The following is a 26578-nucleotide window of genomic DNA, read 5'->3' as shown; positions in this document are numbered from 1 at the left end:
AATTTACTTCTGGAAATTATGAAAAAAGATCTCTGAACACTGTGTCAGCACTGTCAGTCTTGGCCCGTAATCTTTGTGTTCCAGTTTACAAACAAAACACGATCATCTTGCCTGTCAGAGGAAAACTGTTTAACGTCTCTGCTGGGTGAACACCTGCTTGGACACCGAGAGCTTTTTCTGCTGATTTCTGACTAGATTTTTCCAAGTCCTAATGACTGATTTGAATCATCCTTCATGGGCAGCACAATAAAATCTGACATGTTTCTGAGCAAACTCTAACGAGAATACAAAATACATTCATAATTGACATTTGCATTGACTTCATCCGCTAAGCTGCACAATGTATTTTTGGACTGGGGCTGCTTTTCCTTTTAATCAAAACAAGATGTCTCAGAAAGTAGCACAATTTTTCCTTGGGATCATTGATGCCTAAGGCAGATTACTTGTGTCTTAATTTTGAAGGGAAACCACAAAATCTGCATTAAAAACAAGTGACTTCCTTTCTAGTGACTGTACAACAGTCAAGAGAGTGGCAGCTCGATGAGGACTAAATTACTGTGATGGTGAGAGGAGGACAGTAAATGCAAAGCGTGGATGCAAATTCCTCTCAATTAGCATTCCCTTGTTAAACATAGTGGGTGTAAAGGCACAGGTGTTGCTATGATGAAATGTCCCTCTTCACTTCCATGGAAAGCTGTGGCTCATTTATCCATCTCCTGTTTCACAGCTCTATCTGATAATCAGCAAAAGGGAGCTCTTTCCAATTTGAACAGTTACAGCATTTGTAGATAAGATTCCATTGAAGTCTTTAAAGCTATAACTAAGAACTGGGTGGTTGCTAAGATCATCTAGGTAGTTCCTGGGATAATTTTTTGATGGGATTTTTCTTCATGCACCAAGAAACTTAAAACCCAGAGCACTCCCATACATACATAATTATGTGTGAAATAACAGAGAAAGATGGCGCTTTGGTTTCTCACCATGGTAAGGGTCATGCGGTCGATCTCATGTTTGTCTTTGGTCTTGTGCTGCCTGAATGGACTGTGCCTGCAAGAAAAGAAGAAACCGAGTTCACGTAACTGAACACACAATGCTTAGCGTCGCAACGTCATACCGAGGACACACGTAGTGATTTAGCCGTGACATGTAGGTGGGAGGAGGGTTTCCATGAGAGTTCAAAAAAGTTTCAATCTCAGTCGATCACCGTGAGAGACGAGCATTTGTGACCCTGGAGCACAAAACCAGTCATAAGTCGCATGGGTATATTTGTAGCAAAGCCAACAATACATTGTATGGGTAAAAATGAAAGAATCTTTTACAAAGCCTTGATTTTGTTTTGGGGGTGTATTAGAACATGCTCTCATGCTTGGTGGCTTGAAAATCACATTATTTTTCCACATAATTAATATTATTACAATACCTTTCTCCCCAGCCTGACACAAACGACTCATATTAGTTCTGGGTTTGATGAAGGCCCGCCTTCCAAAAAACGAAATGTGTTGTGATTGGTTAACTGTCCCAGTGCGTTGTGATTGGTGGACAGCTTAGATGAGTTTCAGTATTGCCCCGCCCCTTGCCAGAACAGTAAGTTCATCAATATTGCCATATCAATTCAGACCTCGAGAATATTGAACAAGACGATCGCGCAGAACCTTTGCACGCACGGATATCGCAAGACATTTTAAAGTGGTAATGTTATTGTTGTTTTTTTGGCTAAATTACGTTTCAGATAGGATGTCAACAACAGCTGAAAAATAACTATATTGACTATGTACAGATAAGTGCAACGGTAATGTATTATGTAAAAACTAGTTAAATTAAAAGTATAACTGAAAATAAAAAAAAATCATTAAAATGTATTCAAATGTACATGTTATTTTTGTAAGGGATAATGCATGGCTAGCTGTGCATTAAACGATTTTAATGCACGACATGGAGGTCAAGAACCACCCAACGCAACATCGTTTAATGCACAGCTAGCATTGCCAGCATGGACAAGTTAAAGCTGCTAATGATGTTTGCAATGCAACATTTGACCGGACAGGTAAAAATGACGATTATTTCATCAGTTACAGTTTGTTAGTGCTAACATTCTGCCTGCTTCAACTCAGACACAGAGATGAAATAGTGCGGTAAGATCACATTTATTTGAATTAATTTATTTGAATGAATTATCGGTCGATCGAGAGAGAGAGAGAGACAGTTGTGTGCGTTGCCTGCGTTCTGCGCATCTCTCCACAAACAATGAAGCTGTGTTTAGTTACTTCCAAAACAGTGATTTTACCACCTTGTTGCTGAGGAATATAATGTAGCTATCTAGTACCTAGGCTATTTTATTAATAGAAGTCAAAGGGGAAGCGTTGACAAGTTTCTGTGTGTGCGCAGTGCAATCTGTGGTCTCCGACCTCTCTCTCTCTCTGTGCGTGTGTGGGTTTGTGTGCATTAATTAAAGCAGCGCATTAAATATAGAACGATGACTAAATTGACTTGTAACAACGGTTTTAATGCACACCTGCCAGCCAATCAGAATCCAGTATTCAAACAGACCATGGTACAAATTAAAATAAATCACCACACATGCATGGCATAAACAAATGAAAATGATAATGATTGAAATGATTACAATCAGTGTTTCCCATACATTGATTTATTTGTGACGCCCGACACAATATCAAAACTGACCGCGACAAATAGATTTTCAAAAGGCTTTGACTTCATTGAATAAACATGAGCACTGCACGTTTAAAAATAAAAACCCGGTGCGGGTGTTTTTATATCACTTTATTTCTGAAGGAAACCGACTGTCTTCAGAAAATTTGGGATGTCATTTTAATTTCCTCTTGCATGTAATGTCTGATAAAGCAGAGTTTGTGAGCAGAGCGCTGCTTTGTGTACAGCCGTTACCGGGAAAACCTCTATTTCTCCTGCTCTACAAGCACCTCCTGCTGGCAGAGAATGAATTTGCATATATATATGCCACCACAAATAGAGTGCAAGTCTGTGGGAAGCACTGTACAATGATATATATCTATAATTATCACTAAAATGGTATATAAAATAAAATTATATATATAAATTATGTAATTAATTTATAAAATCATAAAATTCATTTTTATATAATGATAAATATATACATCGAGTATATAGAATACATATAGAATTTGTTTTTTGTTTTGTAAAGTATAAAAATATAGAGTGTGTTTCCAGGCCTGTTCTGACCCGCTTCCATTCTGCTTTGAAGTGCATATGACACTCAGTGGAAAGACATGCCCTAGACTCCTCCCCTATTACACCCCCTCCCCACTCTCTACCTAGCAACCATTTCAGTGGTCTCCACCCCCACTCTCTGTGTCTTTCTTCTCTATGATGTCTGCTCCTGACCTCCTACTTCCAAACCCCTGACATTTAAACTTTACACTCCACATCAAACAGGTGAGAAACACAGACAGAGACTAAAAGAGAGAGAGAGAGACAGATGAAGAATTCATGAGCGGGCCGCTGCAGAGGGCGGTCTTACCCTCGCAAGAGTTTGAACAGCATGCAGCCTAGAGAGAACCAGTCGGCGCTGCTGTCATACGCTGTTCCTTTCTGCAGAACCTCAGGTGCCATGTAGCCATGAGTACCTCTGGAAACACAGCAATTAATGCACATTAAATTCAAAGTGTACACACACCCCCCAGGCTGAGCACACACTGACTGTAAACACAACAAAGCTCATTCTCATACATAACACAAACAGTCAAAGAACTGCTACATTACACACAAAAGGTTTTCAATCCTCTCTCTGACCCTTTGCATTTACCAGGATGTTTTCACTAATGTGCTTTTAAGACTGCACAGTCTATATTTAAGAGAGAACATTTCGTAAAAATATCTGACCCAGCCCCCTGAAAGTACAATGAGCATTGAATTGGTGCTGACATGTAAACTTGGGTGTCATATGTTAAAATTGTCACAGCTATGATGTCATATTCATAACATGCTTTCAATGCATGAGACAGAGCTTTGGTTTGAAAACATCAATTTGTCTGCATATTACACCACCATTCAAAAGTTTGGGGACAGTAAGATTTGTAAGATTATATTTTCTATTCAGCAGGGACATAATAAATTGATAAAAAAGGAAAGCCATTTATAATCTTACAAAAATTATATTTTCAACAAATGTTTGTTCTATTCATAATGACAATTTTCAATTTTCAGCATTGATAACAATAATAAACGTTTCTGCAGCATCAAATCAGCATATCAGAATGATTTCTTAAGGATGTGGCATTGACAATTCAGCTTTGCCACCATAGGAATATAGTACTTTTTAATATATATTAAAATATTAGTTCATTTAAATTGTAAATATATTGCAAAATATTAAAGTTTTACTGCATTTTTGAATTTGGAACAGTAGTGTACAGGTAATTAAAAAAATACTTTATGTCCCCTTCAAATGTGAAATTTTTCTAAAAAAAAAACAAAAAAAAAAAAAAAAAAAATAGAGATTCATTACAACACTTCAGATGAAAGGACACTGAAATAACCAAAACAATGTATGTGAAAATGTGAGCGCAAACACCGTATGCATGTATAATGTGACTGCTTATATGCAATTTGTTGGTAAAAAGCATATGACTGTGGTATAAGATTCCATAACTGACTGCAAAGAAAAGCTGCAATATGCACGAGTGTGAAACAACAAAGAGCTTGTGTATGCTCAAAGAAACATCGTCAGAGAACAGAAGCAACCACACCTTCCCCAAACAACACTTTTATTTGCACTAATTTTATTTGTGTAGAGGAACTTACACGCTGGCGTGAGGCTTCTTTTTGGAGAAATCGCAGGCCAGGCCCAGGTCAGAAATGCGAACATGTCCGTGTTCATCTAAGAGGATATTTGCAGGCTGTGAGGAACAGAAAGTGATGTGGAGATTAGGACACCGTCCAACAGTCCAAAAAATCATTTTAAGAGGCTGATAAAAAAAACAGACTGTCTTTTTGTAAGCAACAGCTACAAAAACAGCATCACTGTGATTACATTGAGTACATATAATGAAGAAAAACAGCAAGTGTTAAACTTTCTCTAAGCAAAAAGATAAAGTTGACCAGCAAAAAAACTATTTGACACTAAACACAACAGAGAGCATTTACATCGCATAGCATCACACAATAACAACCAATGAGAATATATTGGATGGACTGCCCCCTAATAGACGACTAACCGTTAGTCGACCAAAATGTTATTAGTTGCAGAAAAAAAAAAGAAAAAGAAAATCCACATTGGCGAAGTCACGCAGATTGTTAACGGCTGGTCTATGTGGTAGTACATCAGACAGGAAATCCAGACACTCGCCTATCATTCATCGACCTCAAATATGGCTTATCATCTGAAATATGTTAGTAGCAGCAACTTTACATGGCCACTCAATCTAGAGAAATGTGCGCTGTTCAAGTGTGTGTGTGGAGTGTAGAAGTGCGCTCACCACAGGACAGATGGAGGCATCGGTGCGCTCACTTGCTCTTAAGATACTCCTTTTTAGTCATACAGATAAGAGTAATACATCTTTCAAATCTGTAAAGACTCTACGTTTATTTGTGTGCACTCAAAATAACAAAACATGGCGCTTTTGCAAAAATAACGAAAGCAAACAGGATGCGCTTTCTGCCGTCTCAGTCTCTGTGAACTTGAGCGAAACGGTGTATATTTGCCTTACAGACATAAAACAATATCTATAGAGACTGAAATGTGTACTTTCAAATAAACCAATTCAAATGTAAAACAGATATTCTCAGATTATGTAATCCGTATGAAACATGAATTCAGGCGGATCAATACTGCAGAGATGACAAGTCCGTGTCGCCGACTTCATCTCTTAAACCTCTTAAATACACACACACACAATAATATACAGAATTTCTATACTTCTGTGTGTTGACCTGATCGTCACTCTTTTGAGTGTTAAACACAATCCACTAAATATAGACAACTTTATTTGAATGAAAAATGAAAAAATATATAATCATAATCTATGACAAAAATACTATTATACAATAAGTTAGTGGATAATTTAGCAGCAAAAATTCTGGAAAAAATCATGAGTGCATAGTTTTATAAAATCTAAAGATTTAGTGAATAACATTATTTAGTGAGAAACAAATAAAAGTGAATAAGTGTAGGACTAAATCTGGTAAAATGTGACGCATTGCTCTTTGTATTGTTGGAAAATACATTAATGAAAACAAGTAAATGTTTTTATATATAAATATAAACTATAAAATTAAAAGACATTTCTTTTAAATGTATAGCACAGTAATGAAGGGAGCAACATATGATAGAGGAGTCCAATACACAGAAGCACAAAGTGCTTTTGCGCATCCCGTGCACAGAATGATGTGCTTGAAACAACACAAGAGTCACAGCGTGCAGCGCTCCGCATAGAGAAGTTCAAACTCAAAGCGATATTGATGCATAGTTTATTAAATCTGTGCCATAGTTTATTGAGTGGGGGTTTAACAATAACACAATAGTATATGCACAATATCTGATTTGGATCGGTCTCGTCTGACCGATACGCGATCCAGCAGAAAATGCCAGTATCGGAGCAATACCGATCCTGAATATCGGATCGATGCATCCCTAGTAAAAACTATTTAAAAACATCTCCTTTCATAAAAAAAAATGGAGCATACAAGATCGGAACAACAATAAGGACAAGTGAACTGACGAATTTCATTTCTGGGTGAACTATCCCTTTAAGAGACATACTGCACTGAAAATCTTGCCATGTATTACGGCTCTCAGGAATGTTGCTCAGAGGTATAAGCAAGCAAACCTTTGCATGGAGTTTTTCTTCTAAACAAACATCAGTGATACTGTGGAAAAACAACAGGATCGTTCACTCACAGAATGCACCCCGCTCGCGTGTGCAGTGTCCCGTTTCAGGAGCTTGCCAGGGAAGATCCTGCATATTCTCAGCAATCGGGCAGCGTGAAGCCCAAACATCTCACTTAAAATTGCATAATTCAAAACAATCGCATAGCTGCACTCTTGCTGCTTCCATGTGGAGGGTCGACAAATGACATGATATTCGCGGTCACGGGAAGGCTACACTCTACGTGTGGGACTGTAGGTTAACCTCGACTCGCTCCATCATATGACGTACTTTTCCGTTTAAAGACAATAAACAGTGCTGCCAAGAGAGACAGCTCAGCCAAACTTAATAAAAAATAACCTCAGACGACGACGCAGAACAGATACAAGCTTATGTTACAAAATACACAAACTTAACGGAACATTTAATTTTCCCTTTTCATGGAATCAAGCACAGATCAATGGGCTTTGCAGTGACAGAGGACGGTACGAACGATTCTTTCTCTGTGAAAAAGGAACAACTGGGACGGGGATGACCATACCTTGAGGTCTCTGTAGACGACGAATCGATTGTGCATGTGTTCGAGGCCCAGTATGATCTCAGCTGCATAAAAGCGCATATCTTTCTCACTGAAGACGCCATGCTGAGACAGGTGATAGTGAAGGTCTCCACCTGAAATACACGAGTACAATATCAAACAATTACACAGTGTTATAAATGTATATGAGCAGTCAATAGAATATAATCACAATAAATCTCATGAATCAGTGATTTTAAACCTTGCAACCAATTAACTTCATTACTATTTCAGTCATTTGTAGGGGATTTTTAAAAAAAATCGAAAGTACAGCAAAATAAAATAAACCAGAGTAAAATTAAACGAAATAAAAAGATAAAATTATAAAACTAAACAAAAAAAGTAATAAAACACAAGATACTGAAGAAATCCTGCCAGCAATTCTGTTGGGAAACCTGATGATTACTTCTTGATTAAATTCACATTTTGAATTTACTGAAATTTGCCCAACAGCTTTTTTGAGCGCTGACATTTATATTTAATTTCAGTTTGCAAAACACTTATCTTCTATAATTATGTTACAAATAATAAGTCAGTTAAGGATCTTCCTGTAAGAGTAATTTGATGGAGAGACATCACATGAACAGCCACTTCAACAATGGACATTTCTGGGAAAATATTTATCACTCTGATATGTAGAAGCGGTTATTATTAATGGACTCATCAGTGTCCAAATGCTTTTGTAGAGTATGTTCCTCTGTTCCTGAAGACTTGTGTAAGTGATGTGACTGTTTCACAAATCCAAGAATAGGGCTGGGTATCGTTAAAAAAATTCAATACCGATAACGATACCGATACCTTGAGTTCGATACCGGTTCCTGAACGATACTTTTTTCTATACCAGTTTTATGAAATCAGTTTTAATAAGATTACATTATCTCAAAAAACTCTTTTTTTATGTTGATATTTATACAGACTCAAAGCCTCATCTCCTGAGCCACTGCAGAAAGGAACAAAATATATCCAACACAATAAATAAATAATTTTAATAAAGTTCAAATTGTTTTCAGTTTACACATCTGTTAGGCTACGTTTACATTAGTGCGTGTTCATTTTAAAACACATCATCATTTCTAGGTTGTTAAAGACTTCAAGAATTTTAAAATCTTCATCCACTTTCATAAGTGGGTGTTTTATTTTCTTTCACCATGTGTTTTATTTTTATTAAATTCTGGTGTAGTATGTCTAATTATTTGAATGCATAAAAACAACTTAGTTTATTTAAATGTATTCTTAAAATAGCCTTATGAAAGGTTTTATTTTTCCTCAGAAATTCTGTGTTCTGAATCTGGTTTTCAAATGAAGACATAAAACATTAATTTAATTTCTTTAAATTATTGAAAATCAAAGTTTATTTATTTTGGCAAACAAAGGGGGTTTACTATTAAAATTAAAAAATGGAATAACTGTTGTGTGATCATTACTAATAAAAATAATAATAAAGTTTTAATAATTTTAATAGTAGCCCAGTAGTAGCAGTATGTACTGTCTGCTGAACAATATTAATATATTTCTGCCGCAGTGTCTTCCAAGTTTTATTTTGACGGGTTGCCTGGAATACCTTTACAGTTCTGTGTGTATATGATATGACGTTAGTTTTACTCGAATCAAACGGTAAAATGCTCATTAATTGACTCTCACAGCAGTTCTGGAGATGTTGTTCATGTGTTTATGTCCTCATTTAGTTAGGCGGCAGACGCTGAAATCACCGCGAGCGTCACGCGAGCTTCAGTCTGTGTGTAGTACAAACCGCGCGATATAGAGAGCAGACTGCTCCGTGCGCTTTCGAAACGCTCTCGCGGATGTCAAACACTGATCAATCAGCGCCGTGCCGCTTCTAGTCAAACACATCTAGTGCTGCAGGCTTATTGGCTCACTGACGGTGATGAGATTAACCCCTTAGGTATCGAAATTTGGTACCGAACGACAAGACGTTTTTCCATACTCGGTGGTATCGAGGCAATTCGGTTGGTGCCTAAAAAGTATCGAACTCGATACCCAGCCCTATCCAAGAAGGACATTCAGAGAAGTGGCCCACGCTGCAGTGCAGATATAGGAAGTGTGAGTGTCTGAAGAGGAAGCTCCGACCCATATTCAAGCTGACATTAAGTTATAGAGGAAGGCCAAAATTAGAGCCCTAAATAGGCTTTTACATTCTCACACTGGGAGGGGTTTGCTTCGATCTGTAAGATTTGAGGATGCTCATGGTATATACGCTTCAGTTTATACACTTCACGGTATTCACGTATTTAGTTCAAACTTTCAGCACAAAAATATGTGCTGAAAAGAAATGTTCAGGGAAAGGGGAAGTGGTGTGTGGCCAAGTATGGTGACCCATACTTGGAATTTGTGCTCTGCATTTAACCCATTCAAGTGCACACACAGTAGTGAACATACACCCGGAGCAGTGGGATGGAAGTTAACTGAAATACAATATTTTTTTATTTATTTAAAAACCTAATTTTATTTCAGTTAGTTGCCAAGGCAATATTTTTCATTTAGTTAAAGCTAAATAAAAATGAATAAATACTAAAAATTATACTAAAACAAACTATACTTAAAAAACTGAAATCATTAACTAAAATTACAGAGAAAACAGAAAATATAAAAATCTACTTAAAAACTAGGGCTGGGCCTAATGGCCAAAAAAATCATCACGATAATTTTTTTCATATCAGTCGATATCGATAATTATCACGATAAATGTCAAATCTTTATTTCTTTCAAATTTAAAGCCAGAATTTTGCTCCACTTGCTAATTTTCCTTAACAAAATAAATATCTAAATAGAAAAATTTATTTCTTAGTTTCTACATGTTCTAATGAGTGATATTGTTTCAAATCAAGAAACAGGTTTGGGTTGCCTGATAATATTAATAATAATAATATCCATTTTTTTGTCTCTTAGAAATGCACATTTGATAATAGTTTGAGTTAGGATGCAGAGGTAAACTTTTTTTTTTCATTTTTAAAGTCAGTAGCATCTGTAAAAATTGTACCACCCTCAGTTTTATATGGTTAAATTTATTCTGACCAAGTTTTTTTTTTTTTTAATTAAGCTTATGATCTCCCATATTAGCATACATTTAAATCATGATAAACACAATTAAAACCATATAACACCTCAATACCATGGTAAAAATATAACTATATGGTTTTTAGGTAGCCTGTTTGTATGAAAAACAGTAGTCTAAAAACATTCAGTATAAATGCACACATACTATAGCTTAAATCACAAATACATACTATAATATCCCACATTTCTGACACAATACCATGGTGCAGTGAGTGTTACTACAGAAAATCCACGGTAAATGATGGCGATGTGTAGATTGAAAAGCCTTCTGACTGTCTCGTTGCCCACAGTGTTTCTCCTGTTTGGCTATAAACTAGTTTAAAATCACAGAGTCATTTGTGTTCATCACTGAATTCAAGAGCTTCACACTGGATCTCACAGTGCTGTTTAGTGCTTGCGTGACCGAGTCAACGCATCTGCTCTAGTGAAGCTCACGCCGTGCGGCAGTTTGAACTGTGATCCGAGCGGATAAACAGTCTGTGTGGCGCGATTCAAATGCATTTCGTTCCGCTTTTGGCGCATAAACATTTATCAAACTCTTCATATCGTTTTATCGAGGACAATTATATCGTGATAATTAGGGATGCATCGATCGGATACTCAGGATCAGTATCGACTCGATACGGTCATTTTCTGCGGATCGGGTATCGGTCAGACGATACCGATACAAAACCGATATTGTGCGTATACTATTCTGTGTTATTGTTGAGCCCCACGAAAGGCACAAAAATATTATAAAGCACCATAAAGTTTTCGTGCACTATATTTCAAGTGTTCTGAAGCTGTTCCATAGTTTAAAGTTCAGGTAAACTCTTCTCCCCGCCGCGGCTGTCTGTCATCCTCCATTCAGCAATCAAACTGCGTGTCGCGTTCGGTTACTGCAGTCAAACTCTCTTCAAGAGCGCAGTTACTGAGGTTTAAAACTGTTAAAAGAAAAGGCTTAATAAACGTACGCACAGATTTAATACACTACGCATCCATATCTCTTCCCTTTGTACTCGGGATGCGTACAAGCACTTTCTGCTGCTCTATATTGGAGCCTTACTTATTATAATACTTTTGCGCAATGAAAGATTATTAACAGTCTTTATTGTTCTGTCCTATCTATCATATGTTGCTGCCTTCATTACTGTGCTATAGATTTAAAAGAAATGTATTTTAATTTTATAGTAGCCTATATATTTATATATAAATGTATTTGCTTGTTTTTTCATGAATGTATTTTACAACAATTCAAAGAGCAATGTGTATAATTTCACCAGATTTAGTCCTACACTTATTCACTTTTATTTGTAAATAGAAATGTTTCACTAGGTTTTATAAAATTGTGCACCCATGAATTTTCTAGAGTATCTTTTGCAGCTGAATTATCCACTAACCTAGTTTATAATAGTATTTTTTGTCATAGATTATGATTATATATTTTTTCATTTGTTATTTTTCATTAAAATGAAGTTATCTATATGTAGTAGATTGTGTTTAACACACAAAAAGAGTAACACACACAGACACACAGAAGTATATAAATTCTACATCGGTATCGGATTGGATCAGTATCGGCAGATACTCGGAAAAATCGGAAAAAATGGTATCGTTGCATCCCTAGTGATAATTATAGTCATCGAATTATCGCCCAGCCCTATTCAAAATATTTGTAAAAATTACAATAGTATTTCAGTGATGACAGAGTCCAATTTTTTTGTTTTTTTAGGTTAGCATTAGGCATTAAACTAAATAACTTTAGTTAGAAAAAATGCCTCACTTTTGTGATGTGTAATCACATTGTGTGAACAAGCCTATGATGGCTGCCCTTACCATTCATCAAGTCCAGGATGAAACACAGTTTATCAGGAGTGTGGAAGGCATATGTCATACACACTATGAAAGGGCAGTCCTGCAGAGAGAGAAAGAGATAGAGAGGGTCAAATAAGCGAGACAGGGATGTTAATGTGCGGTCTGAGTTTGTATGTGTCACTCACCCCAGTGCTAACCAACGACAGCATGATTCTCTCGTTGAGCGCTAGCGTTTCTCCCTGCTTCATTTTGATCCGCTTTTTATCCAAACACTTCATGGCATACCTGAGACACACACAGTAAATTAGTCGATGCCTTTATGCAAACCCAAACTTGGCTTTTTTTTTGGTTTGATCCTTACAACAGCACTTACATTTTCCCTGTGTCTGCTTTTCTGCATCCGTAAACCTCTCCGAACCCCCCTCTGCCGATGATCCGATGCACGCTGAAGTCATTCATCGTCAACTGTGTGCAAAATCAAGAGCAATATTAAGGAGAACCAGTTATAAAAGGAAAACAAACGACTTACAGGTGAATAAAAATAACCAAATGTAAGGAAAAACCCACATGGATGTTGAGCTCTACATTCTTCCACTGGCAAAAACGTGTGAACTTATCGCTATAGAGTGAGGAGAAAGGTTTTAAGATGTTAAAATCATTCTGATGCAACAAAAATAGTGCAAAAGTAAGCTTTTTTGTAGCCGTCTGTGTCACCTTTCAATGAACTTCTGAAAGATCTTTCCTCGAAGACTGTCACAGATCTCAACTATGTATGGCTGGAAAAAGCAAAGCAAACAAATACATCAGGATCTGTTGAGAGTCCTGCTACCCAAACACTTTACTTCCTTTGTGTTAAATGCACAAAAGCCAATCAGCACCCGGAAAAACTGGTTAGATTTTATTTCGTGTTGGGGGACTTACCTGAAAGAGATTTGGAGGAACTTGTTTCTTTGCTAGGTGAGTCTGGACATGGTCTACTGCCTTCTTAGAGAAGGGCTGTGAGAAAGGAAGGTAGATTAAGTGACATTTTGCGATAAGGGAGGTCAAAACACTAAAACAACAAGAACTGTTCCCCCAGAACAAACGTCAAGCTTTGACATTAACCTCCTAAGCATTCCCGGTTATCACAACATAAAACACTGTGACATAATCGCACAGGCCTTGAGTGTCCCATAGGCCATTGTGTTGGTTCATTCAAGCTTCCTGTTTCTGAAAAGCTACGACTGGAGACTGACGGAGACTAATGGGACACTTGTTTTCTCAACAGAATCATCCGAATGGAGTCTCCGGATCTGCATTGGACAATAAGAACCATAGTCCCTCCAAGCTAGCAGCATTATAGAACCCCGTTCCCCATATATTCCCTTTATCTTTTTATATTATAAAAAGTAAATATATAAAAAAAAAAAATAAAAAAAAAAAAATCCAAAATGTATGTATATATATATATAAATTAAGAAAGAGAGAAAGACATTATAATACATAAATAAAATTGCTTATAAAACAAATGATATCGTAAATAGAAAAATAAAAATTATACACATTACAATACTATTTATACTGATTATATTGTTATATTTGTTATTTTTGCAAGGTCATCTATTGATCCAAGATAAATCGTTTATACATAAAAAGAGAAAAGATTTAAATAACATGCTGCAAGTGACACGTTTTAAAAGTAGCTGAACGCAAAATCAGCAAAGATGCAATCTTTAGTATTGCTTAATAATACAGCCCTTTGCCATATGCATGTAAAATGACTGCTAGTGATCACTTTATACATTCTGCCACGCTTTCTTACATGTGAACACGACAGAAGCTCCTTCATTATGTAGACGTCATAAATCTGTCGACTGCGAGTTAGCCTCTCTTCTTCTGAATCCAACTTCTCGTATTCTTTAATCTGAAGGGGACAAAACAAGAGTACGCTCATCTCAGATGCAACCCCCATGCTCTTTAATAGGACATATGGTGTTCTTCAGGTCAACAAAACTTCACGACTGAGCTGTGCCATTTCAGGTCACAACCAGAATGAGGAAAGGTCAGGTCAAACACACAACTTGGAAAGTATACAGCAAAAACCCCACACAAATGCCACGAAAACTGTCCTGTTAGCAATGAAAGGAACATATAGATTTATCCCGATTTTACCTCCTCATAAAACTTCAGCTGCGGAACGGCCTCGTCGATCTCGTTCATGCAGAAATCCTTGAACAAGAGGAAACCTGGACAACAGAGGGAGGAAAGAGAACAGTTAGATAAGGTGCAAAACAGAACGTCTGATGGAAAGACTTGACCTTTTTAGCGTGCACAATGCAAGAAAAATGTATTGTATACATAAAAAAAGCAAAAAGAAAACAGCAGCTATATTGATATCTGTAAAAGTTCCTTTCATGCCAATGTAAACAAAAGTATAACCAGAGCAAATAAAAAAGACAGCTCAAACAGCAGCTGTATCACCATGAATAAATATAATATGATTTGCTTTGAAGGGAGAAGCTGTTCCAATAAAGCAGCATTTTCATAATCAAATCAATATCACGTGGTGAAGTAAACACAAGAAAGACCACAAGATCGTAAACATGCATTCATCCTTGCAAAGACACTTTCTAGGTTGATTTATCATGAAAATAATGACATAATAAAAAGGCTTATGTAAAACAATTTAACATTATCCTCTTTTGGATGAAATATGATGCAAACCTGCATCTATGAGATTCACCCAAATAGTTTAACTCTCAATGAATGAGAGATGATGATAACCTAACCAGTGGCCCATGGATTAGTTACTGTTGAGAAGATTATCCTTAAAATCACAGGACAGACACCACTCTCCTAATTCAGAAAATCCTCCATCAGAGGCCACATTGACCTTTCATTTCACTAGATCCCGCCAGCTACAGCACTTCCTCTCTCATCTTCTATTTGTTTGCTTTTCGATGAAGCGCAGCAGAAGTTATCAGTTTAACAACCCGTGCGCTCACGTGTTGATGACGTGGCGCAGAGGGAGAAGATCAGCACAGACAGCAAAGTTGAGACTGTTCCCATAGCAACATTAATGGGACATCATCATGAGCGGAAGGGACGGACCTCGGTTAACGACTACTGCCCGTGTCAGCACTTGATTGGGCGGACGCACGGACAAACAGAGGGCAAAAGTCACTGGATGAAATGCAATTCAAGGGTGTCAAGGAGGAGTGATATGGTCTTCGCAAGTGATGGAAAAGGAGCTGATTATAGGATGACGGAGGAAGAAACGCTGTTCTAGTGGCTTTTCCAACGCTGGGCGCTGAGATCTGAGAGCGGGGCCACTTCTGATACCTGCAGCATTAGTGCAAGCTGATTACTGCTGTTAAAATAGGAGGGTAATGCAGGTGTTAATTGGATCACAGTGGAATTATCTTTGGGAGATTAAAAGCAAAAAAATAAACACCACAAACATGGTGCTGAAGGGCAGCTACAGCACAAATTTTACACCTATTCTTTAAATAAAGAATTAAAATGACATTGTTTTAAAATGGCATTTACACCAAAACAGTACAACACAAAACTGAAATTACAGGCATAACGGTCGTAATGACTACAATTATGTAGCAATATATTGTGATACTTTATTCTCACTCATTCCCTAACTCAATATAAAGCATATTATATAAAATATAACTAACTTTTGCGTAGAGAAGCACCAGTCAATCGGCAATCAATCAAACACTAAAACCAGCTTTTTGTTTTATTTTTCCCAATCTCTGCTCCGGACTGGCACACAAAATGCATTGAAATAATTTCCCAAAATGTAATTTGAGTGGATAATTTTATATATTTAAAAAATAAATAAATAAATATAAAAATACAGTAAGCACCGTCATCCTCTCCACAACCAACTGCAAACTTCAGATCTGAAAAAGCTACTTTATGCAATCCAATCAACTCTTAATGGATAAAGTCAAGTCTTATCCTGCAGTTTTCATAAATCTATTGTATCAAGGAAGTAAAATGGGCTGTGCACAAACCAATAAGCATTTAGAGCAAAATAATATTACAGCTGAAATTATATGAGGCATCATGGACATTACAGTGACAACGATGTAGTAATATATTGTGATACTTCATTCTCACTCAGTCCCTACTTCAGTGTCTATCTATGGGATTTCTTGCCCATTTTTGCAAGTTTAATCAGCTTGAAAAGTGCTCGCACACCTCTCAAGAAGCCAGACGATTTGAGGTATAATTCACATCCGCACCAAAAGCAGTAATAGTAGTAGCGATACTAGTAAGGGCCTCTCAGAATTTTTTTTCTCCTCTCAGTATCTTCCCTGCAGTCTTCTTCCTCCTCTCTGTTATCTATTGGACACTCATCTTTTGTCTTCCTCCCTTTCCTGCTGTCTGCAATACACCATCCAGAGAGAAATAAACTCAGCAGCTGGTGACATGGATACAGATGTATGGAAACAGAGTCATGGATCACAGTGTAAACATATTGATCATATTAGGGATGTTCATTTCGGTTATCTTTCCTAACCGACGGTCGTTAACCGATTATTAACCGTTAACATTATATTAAATTAGAAGTGAATTAAATCAGAAAGAATAAGTGTCTGTGACCCATTAAAAATACTAACATTTGTTATCAGGGGATTCATTTTACATGCGCAAAAAGGAGCAAACAACAGAACAACAGAACATGGTCATCATGGCGATCACATCATGCACCTGCAGCGCTTCTGCAAGTGGAGAAAAACAAAGCTGGGCGCTGTATACAAAAGCACAAAGATTTGTTTTTATTGTGAATGTACTTCATGACTAAAAGGAGTAGTTGCTTCCACTGTTAGAAGGGAAAAACAAATCAAGTGATTGCACCAGCGCCAGTTACAATGCAGCCTGTTCATTATCAAATATAAAAAAAATTAATCAAACATATGGAAAAAAACACACTGCTCAGTTTAAATATGTAGTAAAATCTGTGCCCTTAAGCATTATCACCGTACCAACGTGAAGTTGTGAAAAAATATTTAGTTTTACATGGATATTGGAACCAGAGTGAAATAGGCCTACATAAAAGGTAAATAATATTTTGGCATTCAAATACATCGCGAATACAGAAACATTTGATTTTGTGTCGAACGAGAGACCCAACATTGGTTTCAGTTTCGTTTTAGCCTAAATGAATTTGCTTTGGTTTGTCGTTTATACAGCTATAGCTTCTTACATTTTTAATTACTGTTCTTTTCTAAATAGCCTTCCGTTAATTGAAAGGATTTGTTGTGGAGTGAGGGGAACTAAAATAGCCTAGCTATGTTTACAGTGTTCTTTTAAAATATTTTGATAAATTACTGATAATAAATAAAGTGACTTTAAACCATTTAACTGATTGTATTAATCGATCAAAATTATTGTCGGTTTAACGGTTAAAATGAACATCCCTGGATCAGACAGTGGTCATATAAATAAGCATAAAGATGCACCAAGACAAGAAATCAACAAGCTTGTGGAAGGTAAAAAGGTGTTTAAAAACTAGCAGTTCAGCTCTAAATGCTGAATCAGCCACATATAAACATCATGTTGACAGCACATCAATTGAAACTGCAGATGAAATAGTCTAATTCAAGGTTTCCTCATCCTTATCTTCTGAGCAGGAATGATGAAGTGAACGGGAGTGATAGAAATAAAGAGGATGCCAACCTTTGGCGTGGTTTACGTCACAGAGTTAATGGATTACCCTTAATCACGCTTTGAATGCACAAAGCCATCTCTCTCCTTGATTGCAGGATTCTCACTCGAGTCCAAGCACAGGTGGGGTTAGCCTGCTGACGGACAGCTCAGTGCGTGCTTCCTCTTGAAGCACAGGAGGATCTGGGAGGATGGCCACTGAATCACAAACTCATCAGTGCAATAATCCAGTAGAAATCCAATGACAGCCCCTCTGAATACAGCTGGGGAATAATTACATGTAGGCCTGGAATCGGCACTGCTTTATTTTCCTCCACATTGTTGATGCAAAGTCAACATTAAATCAAAATGGCCAAATAGCAAGCTATCTATCTGCACATTAAAGATAGTAAAAATATAAATGCTTAGAAATATATATTTCCATACCACACCCATAAATATATGATAGGGATGTGCAACAGTGATCGAGTACTCGGCAGTGACAGCGATGATCGATCATGAAAAAAAAATTCTGATTGGTTATAGCAGCACTTTGGGTGGCACCCTGAGCTCTGATTGTTTAGCTTGCAACATGCGGTTCAAAGTATAGATGTGAGAAGAGAGAAAAGCTTGGCTTTGAAGTCACTTGGTGATGTCTGGGCTAGCTGCATACATATCTGATTAATCTAATATAGGATGCGTTGGGATATTAACATTTATTTACATGCAGCTGAATGCGCTGCATATTACCAGTGTTTAGTTTCATGCTCAAATGCAATGCCCAAAATTTAGTTATTTATTAAGTTATTTGAGACTGTCACATTGCTTTTAGATGTTTCTTTTTCAAAAATACTGATCCTATAATAATGCAGCAGTGACGTTTTTCATCATATTTGTTCAACAGTAGGCATAGTCAATTAAAATTGTTTTCGTACTTCGTATGGCTTCGAAAATACGCAGGCGATTTTAGGAATCACTTGATTATGTAGAAGAAAACTTTATAAGATGTGAAATCTATAGTAAATTCCATCCTTACCCATGTTTCAGTGCGTTGTTGAAACGGCATCACGGCGGGAACGCTCTCTCTCTCTCTCTCTCTCACACTATAGCGCGTAACAAAGTTCTCTGGCATATGCATCCTTTTGTGCAGATACAAGTTGTAATGTTACATTTATGTTATGTATCCAAGTTATCTGATTAATATCACAGGAAGTGTCATAGAACGGGTTTCAGTTTATTGGCATAAAGTCAGCTTCACCTCAGCTATTCTTTTTTAATAACATTGCTGCATCATAATCATAATCTAACATCTAATAATGTGTTCATGTTTTCAGATGCATGTTTTCATGTCATATTTTTATTTTTAACATTCATTTTCATAACAGTCTTCAGATATTTTCATTATCTCCATTACGGCCATGCCCCGCCCCCCGTGTACCAGATTAATCGTTTTTGAAACCTATGGATGATCGAAGTAAGAAATTGCCAAAAATGCCCATCCCTAATATATGATATTTAATAGGTCTTCAAACACGTGTTTAAATGACATAAATGCATATTATTTGCCTTTCTAGCATTAGACAGATCTACTGCAATATCAGCCAACAACTACCGGAGACTCTAGCATTCTCTCCACAACTTCAGGTCTAAAAGGTCTACTTTTCATAATCCAATCAACACACAACAGATAAAGTCTGTCTATTTTCATAAATCCATCCCATTAAAAAAAAGAAAAAAGGCTGTGAACATCGGATCATATTGACTTCACTGTAGCTCAAAAACTGCTCTAATGTACTCTGAATGCAATGCACTAGATAAAAGCTTCTGGCCAATGCATAAATGTAACACGAAGATAACATGAAGTAGCTGAGAGTGCTACACCCTCATTAGCAGTTGAAAGCATTATCAAATGAGCCTAAAGGCAAAACAAACATCAAAGAAATAATTTGACGTTTATGCATGACAGGTGTTTTAATTGTACAGAAATTTCTATGGAATTCTGAAAGTGTAAATTCCATGCATCTGAAGTTATACAAAGGTCTGACTTTCTACTCAACACTTGTTTGCCAGAACTGATTCTGTCGTTTTCACCAGCCACCCGGAAGCATGTAATCAATATCGAGATGTGGTCTCTGTGAGAGGAGGGGAGGAGCGTTCACATGCGCATGCAAGCACACAGGCCAACACTAACCACACTGCCCACGCACAGCCAAAATCACAAGGAACTACATTAGAGCTTACTGTGGGCAATCGCAAAGGGAAACAACCACCATTTCCTGGGTAGTTTAGTAGGCCAGGTTAATGTGTCTTTATTTTACAATACCTTGCCGACAATGTGAGTGTCTTAGTGATGTTTACGAGACAGGTGAAGCTGGAAAATCGGACAGCCCATTAAACACGCACGAGCGCACACAGACACACACCCACACGCATACACGCACTGCAGACTCAGCAAACAAGTGTCCGTTTATTTTAGGCCGAAACTGTCATGACTCCATTTCACGCACGCCCTCGTCTTCTCTTATTCTGTCACAAACACTTCCCTTTGCATAGTTTCAATATCAGCGATAGTGTGAAAAGACACCATGCTCGTGCCGGGCCGAATGGAGAGTGGGCTTGAGATTCACAGCCAGAACTTCTGTTCAGGTTCCAGTCCAGTGACAGATCCTTCTAGTCTTGAGCATCATGACTATATACACGATGAATCAGACCAATAGGCCTTGCACATGTCGTGTTGAGCGGTGGCCAAATTTCAATCCCCTGATAAAGTGCTGAAGAGTGCAGTTTCTGAGGCAGACCGGTGAAAATAATAATTGTTGCCAAACAGGTTTTCGCCCACATGCCAAACAAATAGTTGTATGATTGCTTTTTGGAAAAATTCAATCTACAAAAGACCTAAAGGGACAGTTCACTCAAACATGAAACTTTGGTCATTTCCTCATGTCATTCCAAACCAGTTTGGATTTTTTTTTTTTTTTTTTCTCTTTGTGGAATGCAAAAGAAGATATTTTGAAGATGTTTGTCTATACAGTGAAAATCATTTGGGTCCAAATTTGGACCCCACTGACTTTCACTGTATATATAAAAAATAACAAAGCAAAGCAAAACACTGATACATTTTTCCAATTATCTATTGTGTTCTACAAAAATTGAAAGCAGTGCAGGTTTGGAATGACATAAGGGTAAGTAAATGATAAGAATTGTAATTTTTGAGTGAACTATGCCTTTAATATGCAAATACAATTATTATCATTTAACAAAACATGTAAAAAAAATAAAAAAATAAATAAAACTAAATTTAGACTTGGCAAGAGTGTCACTCTCTAACCTAATAAGAATGCTAGTGCAAAAAGGCAAAATGGAAGCCACTCAAACTCCGATCACTTCCAAGCTGTGAATTCACAGAAAACAAACTCTGCTTTCTTCCCGCTAAAATAAATAATCATCATCAAGGTGGCAGATGTGGCTTCCATGATGACTGTCATTTTATGTGTACAAGATGATGCAACTTTCCTTTCTGGCTAATGTGACAGTCTTCAAACAGGTTATTTGCCATCTGTCAAGTAACACAAACCTTTCATCCAAAGGCCCACATGGAAATCAACTTAAGGTTCATTTTCCCTGGTCCAAGAATTGCCATTCTGTATGTATTACTTCTTCATCTGGATGCAAAAACATCTACTGCTCCACGGGAAAATCCCAAGGTGGAGCAACTTGGAGCAGATCACTCTTTTGGAAGCTGTAGCTCGTTCTTCAAACTGTCATCTCACAACGTCAAACAGGCAGGCTTGCCAAACTGCCGTGCACACAAGGAAGGTCACAAGCTTAATTTGAAAAGCATCTAATATCTCCCGCTGCATATTGACAAGTGTGTGGCTCTTAAACCAGTCATTCAAACTCTCCGAGAGTCAACAGGATGTTCAGTATCGCAAGATCTAACCTGCCGGATCTTATTGGTAAACCTGGTAGTAAGAAAAGAGCCAAAGAGCCATGTCACACGACTAAAATAAACAGCAATAATTATAGGGCAAAGACGCATGCATAGATACAGCCTGAGTCTGCATGGGAAAATAACTGTATGGCAGACCACAGTGTGTAAAAACCCACAAGGGCCCTCTGCCAAAACTGGACAGAGGACGAGAGACTTCGGCAGAGAGACAAAAGAGAAAAACAGCCCAAAATGATTAGAGAACTACACAGCATGGTGACCAGCCAAGAGACAATGATTCTGTGAGAGAACGCTTGCAGTCACAGCATATAATAGAGCCGTTATAGATGCTTATATGGACCAGGCCCAAATGGAGCTATTTGGACATGAATCAACCCAAAATACAGTAGGCACGTTCATTTGGGTCATCTGGACTGTTCGAGTACCCCGCAGATAAATACGTAAAAGATTTTTCTTATTGAATATAAAAAATATGAATCAAGTGGATTTCAATGCTTTAATACTATAGCTCGAACATTGAATAATCCATATTTAACTACATTTAGATGCATTTTGGTATTAAAAGAAAGGTAAGGTTTAAGGTTTTATTCATTAAAATTAGTTAATGCATTAAGTATCAGAAACTAAGAATAAATAGGGATTTTTAACAGCATTTATAAATATAGATTAATGTTGCTTTATAAATATACTATTTTTCATTGTTAATTCATGTAATCTACTTTGCTGCAGTTGGAACTGCTGGTTCGTTTGGCCAGAGGAGAACTGGCCCCCCGACTGAGCCTGGTTTCTCCCAAGGTTTTTTTCTCCATTCTGTCACCGATGGAGTTTTGGTTCCTTGCCGCGGTCGCCTTGCTTAGTTGGGGACACTTCATTTCCAGCGATATCGTTGACCTGATTGCACAGACACTATTTAAACTGAACTGAGTTGGACGATGACATCACGGAATTCAATAACGAAAGGCCTTTAACGGAAAATTGAGTGTTTAATCTTGTCATTTTACATTATTGACACACTATTTTGCTATTTTGATATTGTGCAGTTGCTTTGACACAATTTGTATTGTTAAAAGAGTTATATAAATAAAGGTGACTTGACTACTTCATGATAAAGGTATTAGTATACTACCGTTCAAAGGTTTTTAAAAGTCACTTCTCTTTACAAAAGCTGCATTTACTTGATTAAAAATACAGTAAAACAGTAATATTGTGAAATGTTATCAGCATTTAAAAGAACTCTTTTCTATAGGAATATATTTTAAAATGTAATTTATTCCAGTGATGTAAAGCTGAATTTTCAGCATCATTACTCAGTGTCACATGATCCTTCAGAAATCGTTCTAATATTCTGATCTACTGTTCAAGAAACAATGCTGAAAACAATCAAGCTTAGTATTTTTGTGGAAACAGTGATACATTTTTTCATAGAGTTCAGCATTTATTTGAAATAGAAATCTTTTGTAACATTATAAAGATCGCTCTCATTTCACTCCACATCTAAATTAGATAGCTTTCATAGCTTTAGATAACTTTGTTGAAATGCATTATGTGATTGCCTTCTCCACATAGAATTTGGCAAGAAGAAAACAGGCAGGTTTGGAAACATCAAAATCTCCAGAGCCTCTCCCAGCGGTCCACGCAGCAATGGGAAGACACAAGCTGCTTTCAAATTTAAAAACTCTGGTCTGTACTCAAAGACAGGCCCGCCTCCACAATCCGGCCTTTATTTTTGCCACTTCTATGCCTGGACTGCACGTGAGCGACACAGTGCAACACATAAACAAGTTCAAAGAAGACCTTAAAATCACACCAAGTACATTATAATGTTTTGACTGAATGAGAACGTAAAAATTAAGCTGGTAAAAGACACTGCACTTCAAAACTAATATTACCAGGTCATTTTATTCACTGACCCCAGTCACTCTGCATTTTCTAAAAGTGTCCCTCAAGCTACGTGATTTCAGTATCAGAGAGAGGGCGAGTGGGGTGGAAATAATGACATTGACTGGCCAATTAATTCTCCAAATCCCAGAGCAATTAACAGAGGCTGGTGGATCAAAGAACTGTCAATTAATGCAATGCTAGTGCACATATGCGCACGTATGCATGAACTCACTCACACACACACACACATAAACACATCTGGGCACAGACGGTCTGACTCTCTAGCAAAGGACACGCATCGATATGTTCCACTCTCATTACAGACAATGGTCAAACATGCATCTATATACACTGAAAATGAAACCTAAACCGTTAATGGCCATTGATCAATCCGACCAATCAGAGCTCCCAGCCTCAGGCCAGGAAGAGGACGGGTGTAATTATCCAAACATATCAGTGAATATTCTGTTAGGGGCTTTTTTTTTGCTTTGTTTGAATAGAAATCATCTATTTCCTCCTTCTTTAATTCATCCTTTAATTTTATTTTCCCGGTCGCCAAGCAAACACAGGATATCGTCGGCATTCCCATGGCAACTGCAGTTGCTAGGCAACACAAAACTCTCAAACATCCATTCCAGAACTCTGACAGATGGAACGAGAGAGAAAGGGAGATGTGAATGAGGGAGGAGGAGGAGGGGTGGACAGGCAGAACACAAATGAAGAAACCAGGAGGAGGGCAGATAGAGGAATAACATCATAACAGATCGGAAGATCCACAGGAGCCGTGAACGCCTCCTCCGGGCATCAAAGCCATGAAACGCATGCAGAAGAATAAACCGACCAGCTCAAAGAGATGGCAGAGATATGATGGTTTTACGATGCGCGCTCGGGGACGGTGTGTGCTGTGTCCTTTGACAGCTCTGGGCTGTCATCGTGAAACCATTACTGACGATAAAGAGGGAGGTGGGGTCTGCATGATAAGTGATGGTTTGGGCCAGGAAACGAAGAGACTGCTCATCTGGTTGTGTATCACAAACAAGTACACTGACTCACAGCAGAGCAATCGTGGCTATTGGCGGTATTTGGCCTGATGGGACAAATGAAGATTTCATACGTCTGAACTAACATTAAATATTCATGACTTTCATGTGAAACGCATAAGAGTGGTTTAAAGGATTAGTCCATCCAAAAATGAAAACTGTGTTACCGTTTACTCATCCTCAGATTGTTTCAAACCTGTTCGCCTTTCTTTCAAAGCACATTAAAGGAGAGCTTTGCAGAATGTTCAATCCACTCTTTCATACACCAAAAGCATATAGTGACCACTAACTGTCAAGCTCCAAAAAAAAAAAAAAATTATTATACCTTTGGATATCGACATTACAGTCACTATTCACAGAAAATATCTTTCATGCAAGTAATTTTTTTAAGGGCAAGATTTTAATAAAAAACTGGCTAAGTATTAAATTAAAAAATTAAAAACAATATTAATAAAACATGTATATATGATGATATATATAGTATTTAAATTTAATTAAAATTAATATAATAATTTTAATTTATTTAAATATATTAATTCTGATTTAATGGAAAACAGCAGCTGGGAGATTCTCCAAAACATTTACTTTGGTGAAAAACTGGACGAAAGACGTTCACAGGGCTTTATGTAAAGTAAATGATGAAGAGAACTACGCCTTGAACATCCTCATCTACATCTCTGGTCTCCTTTTTAATGTTTGAGTAGTAGCACTGCAACAACATAACATTTTATTTCTGTGCAGGGTTCAAGACCTTGTTCCAAAAATTCCGCTGGCCGCAATAAAATGAAATTGATGTCACCTGCCACAAAGTGAAGCATGCTAACAAGAAAAAGAGCAAAAGAAGAAGAAAGTGCAAATGAAGGAGAATTGCACTGCAGTGCAGCATCTCTGTATCACAGACCAACATTGCAGACCAATAAATCATGTGTCATGGAGAGGGGGGATGGAGAGACATCATTATCAGCCCGAAACTTGCTGTCAAACTGTCTCGTTTGTGCACAGATACATGCACACAAGCGTGCATGCACTGGATCGCCAATGCCGTTCGGCTAAACAGGGCTATTCATTATTATTCGCCCTGAGCTGCCCTGCGTTATTTATTACAGTCAGTCGTGACTTCCCAGACAGGACGAAGACTTAAATAAAAGGCATCAATGCAACAAGCTTATCGATCTGCAGAGCATGCAAGATCTTCGGTGCGTGTAGGTCATGGAAGAGTTTGGGCAAAATGGCTTTCGTTTAACCGGTGAGGGTAGAAAGAGAACAATGGTAGCTGTGAAATGCTACGCTTGTCTGGCACAATCAAAGGAGGAACATGAAGCTTTTTCTCCCATTGCGCCAGACAGTTATTGGTCACATGGCTCAGAAGGACTGTTAACCATTTCAAAGCTTTCAATGCTAGGAAAAATGCTAAATAAATCAGTGTTGACCTAGGTATAAAACTATGGCACATGATACATTAAACAGTGGGGATTGCTGAGGAGAAAAAATATCACTGACTTGGAAAAACAATCTTCTTGCTCCATAGTTCAATATTTATGAATGCTTCTCATATTATAACATGTATAGACAGCATTATCTAGACCATTCCAGATGTTCCAGTAAATCAAGTTCTTCTGCCAATAAAGTCAGACATCAAATGCTCAGTTTTTCCGTGCGAACGTCTTCATGGCTGTGACTGTCAAACCAAATTATATTAATGGAGGAAGATGTCATTCTGGGCCGACAGACACCCCTGAGTCTGAGCTTTTCA

The 26578-nt window shown here is 37.5% G+C and overlaps 1 protein-coding gene across 1 annotated transcript in view; it reads right to left on the bottom strand.

The window, feature by feature from the left end:
- LOC306866206 (G protein-coupled receptor kinase 3) overlaps positions 1-26578 on the bottom strand; it is a 49066-nt gene that overhangs the window by 13371 nt on the left and 9117 nt on the right. Inside the window, exons 3-14 of the mRNA XM_079411299.1 lie at positions 14461-14534; positions 14111-14212; positions 13231-13305; positions 13024-13085; positions 12877-12928; positions 12683-12774; positions 12495-12594; positions 12331-12409; positions 7405-7535; positions 4801-4895; positions 3518-3625; positions 981-1047 (exon numbers count right to left, since the gene is read on the bottom strand). Of these exons, the coding sequence (XP_079267425.1) occupies positions 981-1047; positions 3518-3625; positions 4801-4895; positions 7405-7535; positions 12331-12409; positions 12495-12594; positions 12683-12774; positions 12877-12928; positions 13024-13085; positions 13231-13305; positions 14111-14212; positions 14461-14534 (1037 nt within the window). The remainder of the gene's footprint in view (positions 1-980; positions 1048-3517; positions 3626-4800; positions 4896-7404; positions 7536-12330; positions 12410-12494; positions 12595-12682; positions 12775-12876; positions 12929-13023; positions 13086-13230; positions 13306-14110; positions 14213-14460; positions 14535-26578) is intronic.

The sequence above is a fragment of the Barbus barbus genome (genome assembly GCF_936440315.1).
Source record: "Barbus barbus genome assembly, chromosome: 47".
NCBI classification, from domain to species: Eukaryota; Metazoa; Chordata; class Actinopteri; order Cypriniformes; family Cyprinidae; genus Barbus; species Barbus barbus.
This window is presented reverse-complemented; position numbering and strand designations above follow the sequence as displayed.